Below are 11,509 nucleotides of genomic sequence, written 5' to 3'. Positions count from 1 at the left end.
AGGCCGGCAGTGGAGGGCTCACCTGGGAGACAGGGTCCCAGGCTCGCCCAGGACCTCCCGGATCTTAGCGCTCTGTGGGGCGGAACGCAGGGAGAGAGCACACCGTAACTCAACGGAGGGGGAGGGGGTTGGGTGGCGCTTTCTGGGTGTTGGCCGCAGAAGCCACGCGCCGCCTGGAAGCCGGGCTCCTGAGACCGAAGGGCGGGTAACTCGGGCTTCTGTACCTTGACAGTGTTCGGAACTGCAGGGAACGCCGGCGGCGTTCCCGTTTCTTTGGGGCACCCTCCCCTGGCTGCGCAGCTCGTAGGGCGTGCTACTGGGGAGGTCAACATTGCAAAATAGCCCTGCCTGAAAACGACTCTGCGGAGAGTTTTCTGCAGGTTCCAACCCTGGTTGGCCCCAGGGTGCTGGGGACAGGGGACAGAGAGGGTTGGGGCATGTGGAATTTGGTCCATTCTATAACTGTACCACGGCTTTATTTTCTCGTCAGAGAAAGATATAAAACAAAGTCAATCTGGAGCAAGAGATGAAAAGACGTGGTAAAATTAAGAAACGTATTCTGAGACAGTTATGGGAACTTTTTAAAAATTCTAACATTGATTCTAAATGGTGGACGTCATTTCGCATTTATCTGTGAACACATATAAGGAGAGGTTTATGTATACATACATATATTACATGCGCGTATACATATATCATCCATGTATACATATGTTGTATTATACGTGAAAGATTTTAAATGGGCGCAAACGGTGGGAGTTACGATCCCAGCTTGGAGGCAGCGATGGGCCGGCGGCTGCTCCCGCCGTGACCGCCTCCCGCGCCGGGCGCGTCCAGCCTCGCCGGGAGCCGCCCGCCCGCTCGCTCCCCTCGGCCGCGCCCGTCCAACGCAGGCGGCTCGGGCTCCAGCCAAGTGCCCGCTCCGCATCCGCTCCCGCAGCCCGGCCGCTGGCGCGGTGACACGACACTGGGGTCAAGTTACAATCCGCAATTAACATATGAATTTGACGAACTTAAAAGAGGTTCGAAGAAAAAAAAGACCTGAGCGTGCGCCTGAGCTCTCGGTGCGTAGGAACTTTTCTCCGGGCGTAAAAACTCTTTGATTGGCTGCTCGCACGCGCCTGCCCGCGCCCTCCATTGGCTGAGCAGACACGCGACCGGCGCGAGGAGGGGGCTGGGAGAGGAGCGGGGGGAGACACACTGGCGCGTGCCGCTTTTTAAAGGGGCGCAGCGCCTTCAGCAACCGGAGAAGCTTCGTTGCACGCGACCTAGTGTGTGATCTCCGAGTGGGTGGGGGAGGGTCGAGGAGGAAAAAAATAAGACATTGCAGTAGAGACCCGGGAAGGGTTTTTTTGTCGTTGAACTGGTTTGCCAGTGCCTCCTCCGACTCTGCGCCTCCGAGCTTCTGCAGTGCAATGTCCCGCCTGCTGCATGCAGAAGAGTGGGCTGAAGTGAAGGAGTTGGGGGACCACCATCACCATCCCCAGCCGCACCACCTCCCTCAGCCTCCGCCGCCACAGCCACCTGCGACTCTGCAGATGAGAGAGCATCCCGTCTACCCGGCCGAGCTGTCCCTCCTGGACAGCACCGACCCACGCGCCTGGCTGGCTCCCACTTTGCAGGGCATCTGCACAGCACGCGCCGCCCAGTACTTGCTGCATTCCCCCGAGCTGGGTGCCTCAGAGGCCGCGGCGCCCCGGGAGGAGGCGGACGGCCGCGGGGAGCTGGTGAGGAGGAGCTGTGGCGGCGGCGGCGGCGGTGGCAGCAGCAGCAGCAAGAGCCCCGGGCCCGTGAAAGTGCGGGAACAGCTGTGCAAGCTGAAAGGCGGGGTGGTGGTAGATGAGCTGGGCTGCAGCCGCCAGCGCGCCCCTTCCAGCAAACAGGTGAACGGGGTGCAGAAGCAAAGGCGGCTGGCGGCCAACGCCAGGGAGCGACGCAGGATGCACGGGCTGAACCACGCCTTCGACCAGCTGCGCAACGTTATCCCGTCCTTCAACAACGACAAGAAGCTGTCCAAGTATGAGACCTTGCAGATGGCCCAGATATACATCAACGCCTTGTCTGAGCTGCTACAAACGCCCAGCGGTGGAGAGCAGCCGCCGCCGCCACCAGCATCTTGCAAGAGTGACCACCACCACCTTCGCGCCGCCGCCCCCTACGAAGGCGGCGCGGGCACCGCGACTGCAGCGGGGCCTCAGCCGGCCTCTGGAGGGGGCTCCCGGCCATCCCCGCCCGGAAGTTGCCGGACTCGCTTTTCGACCCCGGCCTCCGCGGGAGGGTACTCGGTGCAGCTGGACGCTCTGCACTTCTCGACTTTCGAGGACAGCGCCCTGACGGCGATGATGGCGCAAAAGAACCTGTCGCCTTCTTTGCCCGGGGGCATCCTGCAGCCAGGGCAGGAGGAAAGTAGCAAAACTTCGCCCCGGTCGCACAGAAGCGACGGAGAGTTTTCCCCCCATTCCCATTACAGTGACTCGGATGAGGCAAGTTAGGAAGGTGACAGAAACCCTGAAAACTGAGACAGAAACAAAATCGCCCTTTCCCAGTGCGCGGGAAGCCCCGCGGTTAAAGATCCCCGCACCCTTTTAATTTTTGCTCTGCGATGGTCGTTGTTTAGCAACGGCTTGGCTTCAGATGGCAGCTACGTTTGATGCTTTGCAAGAGCCGCCTCTATTCCAAACTTCCTATGGTCCATACTGTTTGATGAAAAGTTGTTGTTAAAGTTGTGTTCTTTCCTCCCACCTTCTGCTCCCCCTGTAGATAGATAAAGTATAATTATATGTACCCATATAGGACATCATTATTCTAGTTCCCTGCTGCCAATACGCTGCTAAAACGTCGCATCTTCTTCTCTGTCGCTGGTTTGTGTTTAATTTATTTTATGCCCTGGGCGTCCATCCCTGTGTGTTGCGCGCACTCACGTGTGGGAGAGTTAGCATTCCGAAGTTGTTTCCCAAAATGCATTATGAGGCGCAAAGTTAATGCTTCCAAAGTGAATAACTTTTGACTATGGAATTGTTAGAAAACAGGGAACTTTGAGGTTTATGTATTGTATAAACATACCCAGTATGTATATCGGATCGCGAGAACATTGGCGTCTTTTAGGAATCTTGGCGCACGCACTTTATCAGCCGCTACTGCTGTGGCTCCGGGACAAACTCAACTGCCAATTGCAGACCAGTTTTTTTTTTTTTTTTAACATGGCCACTTATTATACTTAAGCTCTTTGCAGATGTTTGTTTAAAAAATTAAAATTAAAAAACACATCCAGTAGTGTCAAAAGCATTTGGTTAATTTTATTTTGCTTTGTTAATCTTAGAAAACGTATTTATTATTGAGTGTTTGCTACCATTTCTACTTATCTTGATTCATTTTTTTTACGTTTTCTACTCGAGATCATTTTATTTTAATTTAGCAAAGCCAACTGCCATTGTTTTATGTATTTCCTTTTGCAAATGATAAAATAAACGTGAAAATAACTTTTACTTGTCACTTACTTCTTCCATTCTAATGTAAGCATTGAAAACAGTTTAAAAACGGCCTGGAAGTCTTCCATTAAACGCAAATTTACGCGACGTAAGAGTCTCGAAGAAAAATTCTGTTACAAGCCTTGCATCTTCAAGTAGACCAGAAACCCTTCATTTCTAAGCGCCCAAGTCAATAATTAAGTTGTGAGATAAAACTTCTCCCAAATTTGCTACACAGTTTTGCCTCTTGGATAGCCAGGATTTTTTCCAATCTTCCCTAATCCCAGCCCCAACAATCTCTGCGAGGGGAGACACGAGTCTCAGGTCTCCTAGGATCTGGCCAGGAGTAGTGAACTCGCTGTTTCCACTTCATAAAATCTTTAGCCAAGCTGAAAGCTTTCCCGTATGTCAAATACACAGCACAGACTCGCTCGCTAGCTCTCTCCCCTTCCTTCTTATCTCTTTCTTTCTCTCCTCTTTGTGGGGGGAGTAGCCAGGGCACAGAGAGACTAAGAGAACAATGGAAAAGATTTTGAGGGAAAAGGAGGATTGGTGTTCACAGATTCAAAAATTAGAAGCCTGCAGTTGTCCTAGGAAATTGTTGACCTCCGTTCATTTTTTCTTTCCAAACAGATCTGCTTCTTCCAATAGATGAGATAACATTTGCTTTTATTTTGTCCTTCTGAATTAGTTCCTATGTAGAAAACATTTAACTACGGTTTTTTAGTCAGTTACAGAAACTAAACGGTGCCCTCACTCTCACCTCACGGTCCTCACCGCAGAAAAGCCTCTTCTGGGTCTCAGGATCATAGATTTTGATAAAGCTAACATGTGTGTGTATGGAGAGGGTACAAAGCGGAATTTCTAAAATATATTTGGCAAACGTGAGAGCAGAACTATTTATTAAACTAAAGATTGGGCGACGTTCCACTGGATAAAGGTCAATGAATTTGAGAGGTTGATTTTAAGCCAAATCTTTTATGTTTTGTATCTTCATTGGGATAACAATTTGCGGGAACAAGGAAGTGGAAAAAAGCAAGAGATTAGTTTGGTCGCTCTTCCATCATCCTGTCTCCCCCAGTACCTTGAAAAGACGAGAGCGCCGCAAAGTGGGTTTGCAGACAAATTAACGCGCGAAGGAGCGCAATTCTGGTCTTAAGAAGGGAATCCCGGAACAAGCTTTTAACCGACCACCTGGGTATCCATGGCTTTCAGCTTTAGCCTACGACAGAGAGAAGCCAAGAGCCTCTACCAGCTCTCCGGAAGAAGTGACCCGCGGCTCCTAACACTTTCCAGGGGCAGAAACAATGCACCTGTCCCTTAGATAACCTTTTGCACCCACTGAGTTTGCCTTGCTCGAGATAAACATCAGTAATCATCGGCTGCTAAATAAATCAAGCGATTGCTTCTAATACATTTCCATTTCGCTCTCAATAAGCAGACTCAACAGGCACGGAGTACAGCAACCTTGCAGGATGAGCGCACACATCTTTTTATAGTTACTTGGCTTGGTGTGTTTGCATCCAAGTATAGAGGGAGAGAGAGAAGAGGACCCAGAATTGTTTTACCTGTTATAAATCGGAGAAGGGGAAAGACAGGAGTAAGAAAAATAAAGTTATGATTTTTCTTTCCTCAAAGAAAACGATCTATGTTTCATTTTTCAAAACCAATTATGCTCATTTTGTGTCAACCAGAGGAAAAGAACTCTTCCGAAGTTATTGCTCTTTTTTTTTTTTACGGACTCACAGAAATTTGAAAACAGAAATGACATCAGGAACATCTTCCTTCCCATCTTTTATAAATGAGGAAACTACTACCCCTTACTTGCCCCCAAATTACACAGTCAGAAAGTGTCAATATCCAGAACTGATTCTTACTACACCCATCCACTAGGTCAATGAGTCCACAAGTTTTTCCTAAGAACTCGAGTTATGCAAATGTTTGGGTTTTTTTGCTCTTACCACAATAATAGGCAGATATTTATACTTTTAAATGTTAGTGGCATTATATATGAATTGGAGACAATGCCAACTTCATTTAAGAAAGCCACTTTACATTTCTTCTCCAGAGAAAAATAGCCATAACAAAATATCTGATTGGAAATTCTATGTCACACTGATTGAAAAGTGAGGATGAATTCTTCTAACCCATTGAGACATGCACAAAAAGCCAAATCACTCTGTGATAAATTAAGTACTCAAACTTCAAATGAGGACTTTAACCTCTTTTCTTTTCTTCATTCTATTTCTTTCTTTCTTTTTATGTTGGCATTTCTTTGAAAGAGATGTACAATCACATTTCCATTTTTAGGTTCTGCTATGAAGTTTGCATAACAAATGCCGGGCAGCTCGCTCTCTTACACTCCATTAACAAGCTGTAACATATAGCTGCAGGTTGCTATAATCTCATTAATATTTTGGAAACTTGAATATTGAGTATTTCGGAGCGCTCATTCCCCATATGCCAGACTACTCCTGCCATGCTGACTGGTTCCTTTCTCTCCATTATTAGCAATTAGCTTCTACCTTCCAAAGTCAGATCCAAGTATCCAAGATACTAGCAAAGGAATCAACTATGTGTGCAAGTTAAGCATGCTTAATATCACCCAAACAAACAAAGAGGCAGCATTTCTTAAAGTAATGAAGATAGATAAATCGGGTTAGTCTTTTGAGACACTGCTGGTGCTTTCTAGAGTTTTAGATACTTTAAGCAGCTTGCTTTATATTCCGTCTTTGCCTTCCACCCCAACACCACTTTTATTTGTGGAGGCTTTTGGAGCACCGCACTTTGGGAAACTTATTTGATTTCAGAGAAAGCTAAAGGAAGATTATTTTTGGCAACTGGCAAGTTTAAACACGTTCTCTCTGGGACATTGCTTACTGGGGGTCTAGCTTGACTAGAAAATAAGGGGGGGGGGGAGTTAATTTCCTTACTCTTAACCAATGCAGGACCAATGCTTTAATTAGGCCTTTCTATTGATTTTAGAGATTTAAACCTGAACCAAGTAAGGGGTGTTTTATCAAAGGATATCTTGTAATTATTTCTCTCCTCTGTTCATTTCAAAATTCGAGAAAGAGATGCTCAACTTCATCTTAGCAGTTCCAAGCCCCAGTTAGAACAGGAAACGAAGAGTGTCAGGCCCACTTGTCAATTGCAATCTAGACTTGTCAACTGCAGTCCGGAAAAACCAGCAAGTACTGGTGAGGGGTAAAGACCTCTAGTAGTTTAATTACTTGCAGTTAGCTTTGTGAGAAGAGGTTGGAGATTGGGGAGGAGGGTGTATAGTCAAGATGTAAATTTTCCTCCTTGTTTTTGACTGTACTCTCACCAGCCACCCTCACGCCTAGGCTGAGCCGAATCTCAGACTCCAACCACTGAGGTCCCTGTCCTTCTGCTAGGCCCCTAACTAGAAAAGGCGGAGAATGGGTTAAATCCTGGGACGCAGGGGAGAGGCAGGGGAGGAGAGAAGTCGGGGGAAGATAAAGAAAAGGACAGGAACCAAGAAGCGTGGGGGTGGTTTGCCGTAATGTGAGTGTTTCTTAATTAGAGAACGGTTGACAATAGAGGGGTTGGCAGAGGCTCCTGGCCGCGGTGCGGAGCGTCTGGAGCGGAGCACGCGCTGTCAGCTGGTGAGCGCACTCTCCTTTCAGGCAGCTCCCCGGGGAGCTGCGCGGCCACATTTAACACCATCATCACCCCTCCCCGGCCTCCTCAACCTCAGCGTCCTCCTCGTCGACAGCCTTCTTCGGCCCCCCACCGGCAGAACTCACAGAAGCGAGAGTCTCTCGCCGCCTCCCGCGCCTGGCCCGGGCCCCTCTCCTCCCCCAGCTTCGCAGCGGGAGCCGCCACTGCCCACTGCACCTCCCAGCAACCAGCCAGGCAAGAAAAGAAGCTGCGCGAAGTTAAAACCAAGCAATGCCAAGGGGAGGGGAAGCTGGAGGAAGAGGCGGCGGGAGAGCTGTGGGGTCGTCCAGGAAAAGTTGGGCTGGGGGCTGAGGCACCTGAAGCAGTGAACCAGGACTAGGAAGCAAGCGCATCCTCCGCGCAAGAGGCCGTGCAAACGAGCTCCCTCCAGCCCGCGCGACTAGCCGCCCCAGGGCTTGCAGTGGAAGGTCCACTCCTCATTTCTAGCCAAAGATACATTTCCTCAGTCCCTCCTTTATTCTAAAATATTCTCTATTGTATATATATGGATACTGTTGAATTTATTAGAGTTTAGACGTAAATTTAGAAGACAGCCCACTGGCATCGTCTCTCAGGGCTGGGACACACGTACCTGACTTTTCTTTCCTTCACTCCTTAAGAAAAGAAAAGCAGAGTTAAGTATTTTGGTCCAAAGATTTTAGGCCTCTTTGCATCCCAGCGATCCTGTTCCAACTTCAGCCCTGCTCCCCCTGCTCCAAAACAAACAAGCAAATAAAATAGGTGTTTGCTGCCCAGTCTGCAGGAGGGCCCCATGCTACAAATTCATACTTTACCCCAGGGAAACCAGAAGTTTCCTGCATATGGATGAAAAACAAGATGCTATCCAATATAAGTATCATCCTCCCTCCCTCCCTCTCCCTCTCTCCCTCTCTCTCTCTCTCTCCCTAACAATCCTGATTAAAGAGTTAAGAGATCTGATAAAGAAAGCAGTGTTCTGATAGCCTGCTGGCTCACCAGGCCCAGCTACTGTCAAGATGATGAAGGAAAGTGTAAGCTAGGATCTGAGGTGTTGTCTTGGGATTTCTCAAACCAACAAATGTCATTGCTTTTTTGGGCCACTGGCCACTTACTGGTCTATTCTAGAGACAGTTCTTCCTACCTTCCTGCCCCTACAAACCCCTGGAGCTGGGGTGCTGGTGGGGGAAGGGCTAGGATTGGGAGGCAGGGGCGAGGTAGCATTTGAGGAAGGAGTAGGCGTCATTCTTTATATCTTAAAGGCCACAAAACCAGGAGAGAGCTGAAAACTTAGGGCCACCAGTTGACTAGGAAGATGGAAAGCCAGTTCTTTTCATTTTCAATTAGGTGTATTTATGTCTGGAAACAACCTAGCAGAAATGTACAGGATGATTTTTTTTTCTTTAAATTTTCCTCTAACCCAAGAGATATTGATACAGTAGGTCAAGGCAGAATTCCAGGAATCTTCATACAGGTTTCCCAGGTGAATCTGATGCCAGTGGAGCAAGGACTACACTGTGAAAAGCACTGACCTAAAGGAGTTCCTGTTAGACCTCTTCTCGGGATTGCCTGTGAAAATAGGCACTGGCTAATCTGCCCCTTTGCCTTCTTTTACAATACTCAGTCATTTTTCCAAGAGGAGAGAAGCAGACAGCTTATCTTCTTGGATCCCATGAACCTGACTTTCTTGCTTATGAGGCCTGAAACAACAGGCTCAAGGCCCGAGGTGACTCAACTCTAAAGTGATCCCAGCTCCCTTTGGAGCCATAAGGTCATCTGTCCAGAAGGTCCAAAACATTGGCCCCCGGGCTCAATGAGAGAAGCCAAAATCATAACCAGTGACTGCTTGTGAAAAGCAGGGAGCAAGAATTTTCTCAGGCTACGTAAACTCTAAGAGAAATAAGGAGATGGGGTAAGATTGTCATGAAGCCCTTTGACTATCACATTGCTCTGTAATAACTCCAGCATGAACTCAGAGGGCCATGGACTGTGATGGAGGGGTCAGCCATCTACAACCTGACTGAAGAAGTAGCTGTTCCCTTGTGTTAGTAATGACGATCAAAGAACACAGAGAAAATCAATTTTATGAAGGCAATGCTATCATGAGACAGCGCAACATTTTTTGGCGATTAATTCTTTTATTCATTCCAAACTCCTGCTCCGCTGTCTCTTATTCATATTCCCCCATCTTCCCCTTCTTTTCTTCAGTGAATGAATACTTACTGGGTACTGATGGTAGAGTAACACTGGGCTTAACCACCATGAGAGATACACAAAAATAAAATAGAGCCTTACAGAACTTAGAACTTGGTTGGAATCTCAGAATAAAACACGGAAAAGAAGCATCGTCCCCAAGGTGAGAGTACATTCTTGCTACAGATGGGTCCATCAGCTTAGACTGTAGCCCTATGTCTGCCATCAAATTGTTTCACCCACAGTTCCGAGGGTACCCTGTTTGTAGCCTTCATTGTTTCTCTCAGAAATAATAGACATTCCAAGTGGCTTGAAACCCTAAGTGCCAACCTTCAAGTCAACCACAGTCCCAATCTCTTCTTCTTGAGCTCAGAGGATACTTTTCTTTCTTATGAAGTTGTTAGTGAGAGTGTAGGCCTAATTTCATACCAGAAGAAACTGAGGCTCTGAGAGAGGTGAAACGGCCTGCCTAAGGTAACAGAGCCTCTCCATACCACACAAGCCCGGGTCAGCCTTGAGTCTAAGCTTCTCCTGCCTCAAGTGCATATTTTAAGCCAGTCACCTTACACTGTTCCTCTTGCTCTTGCTCAGACTCAGAGGTGAGAGATTCCTGAACTCTTCCACTTTACATTTGCTCTAGAGAGGGAGAATCCTTTGGAGGTGGCCATGGAGCACGCTCCATTTCCGAGTGATAGATTTGAGAGACATACTGGTTAAAATAATTTTCATTTGGAATGCCAGCTTTCCTCCTCTGACCGACTGATACTGGACATGGGTGCCTCTTATGATCTATACAAACTCATTTCTGCTCTCATCTAGAAAAATCCATCCAAATACTAAATAGCATGTGAAGGTTAGGGAATGAGCCTAAAGAGTGTTATATGAAAGTGTGTCCTGAAGAGTAATGGCCTGGAAGCAAGTCATTTCCCAAAATTCTGCTCTGTGTATGCTTGTAAGAATGGGAGGGAAGTGGGGCTATAATTTTTATTGTTTCTCTTGGAGGGAGAAGTAAATTAACTTGCTACATTTGTAGCTGTGGATTCATTCAGTGATAACATACATTTTTTATTTGCCTGGTCATCTGAGCTATTGGCTTTTTTCCCTTAAAGCTTCCTCCAAGCACACCTTTACCACTGTCTTAGTGGTTCAGTGTCTGAAAAATATCTTTTTGTTTTGAAAAGCTCTGTTCTTTACCTACCAAGAGTCAGTACTCCATTTTATAGCATTGCTGCTCAGCAGTTTAGGGCAATTGCTTTTGTGATGCTTGTCCCTTGGATGCTTTCAACGCCACAAGGAGTGAAGTGAGGAGTATGGGGTATCTGAAAAGTAGGATGTATTTCTAATCAAAAAAGAAAAGTTTGCAAGCTGCTCCATAGGCCAGATTTTAGGAACAAGAGATGCACCTTGTACTTGCTGTCATGTCTAGCCATTTTCTCACAGGACATTTCTCCCCTTTGCTCCTTCTCCCACCTGCATACCAGGATAGCACCTAAGGATTTAGTTCAGAGCCCTTTTTGCCAAGACCTAAACCCAGACTGCAGCTCCAATTTCCAGCAGGAAGCAGAAAGCTGTGACACAGGCTCTTTCCTATTTGGCCTTACTTTGGAACAACCCTAAGAGTTCACTGTGGGCCAGGGCGCTACTTTCCCAATATTTTGTCCTGTCTCTCTCCTTGTTCCTTTGCCGTGTCCATTTTGCTATCAACAAAGAGAGGTGTGATCTACCCAGACCAGGGGCATTGGCTTTGTTTCAGTGTTTTCTCATATGTCCGTCACCCTGTGTTGACCAGTTGGGCCAAGGACTGAAGGGGTGAGGCTGGGAGGCATGGTTACTGGGCCAAATACTGTATGGATGAGGAGCCTGAGGCTCCTCGGGGCTGTAGGAGAGGAGTAATTTGGAAGGGTCTGTTTGGCAGAGTCTCTGGAGCACTGTTCCACATGCCAGGCATTTTATAGACAGGTTCCTTTTGGTGGACCTCTCCCCACCCTCACACTCTTGGGAAACAAAGGAGAAAATAATTCATCTTGTTAATTAAGGGTTGTCCTCAAAACTCTGCTTTTCCCTCCGAGCTCACCTCCTTTTGGGTGCCTCCCCAATCCTCCAAGGTCTAGTGAAGATTTATCTTTTTTCTTCTCTCCTGGGACCCCATGCAAAGCTTTTTCTTAAGCGGTTGGAATTGCTGATTTATT

The 11,509-nt window shown here is 47.4% G+C and overlaps 1 protein-coding gene across 1 annotated transcript; it reads left to right on the top strand.

The window, feature by feature from the left end:
* Positions 1-1,024: 1,024 nt before the first annotated feature.
* ATOH1 (atonal bHLH transcription factor 1) lies at positions 1,025-3,560 on the top strand. The gene has a single exon (XM_014838699.3). The coding sequence runs from the start codon at positions 1,416-1,418 to the stop codon at positions 2,490-2,492; it is 1,077 nt and encodes a 358-aa protein (XP_014694185.1). The 5' UTR covers positions 1,025-1,415; the 3' UTR covers positions 2,493-3,560.
* Positions 3,561-11,509: the final 7,949 nt, after the last annotated feature.

The sequence above is a fragment of the Equus asinus genome, chromosome 3 (genome assembly GCF_041296235.1).
Source record: "Equus asinus isolate D_3611 breed Donkey chromosome 3, EquAss-T2T_v2, whole genome shotgun sequence".
Classification (NCBI taxonomy): domain Eukaryota; kingdom Metazoa; phylum Chordata; class Mammalia; order Perissodactyla; family Equidae; genus Equus; species Equus asinus.
Note: the sequence above shows the minus strand (reverse complement) of the source record. Positions and strands in the feature narration are given on the sequence as shown.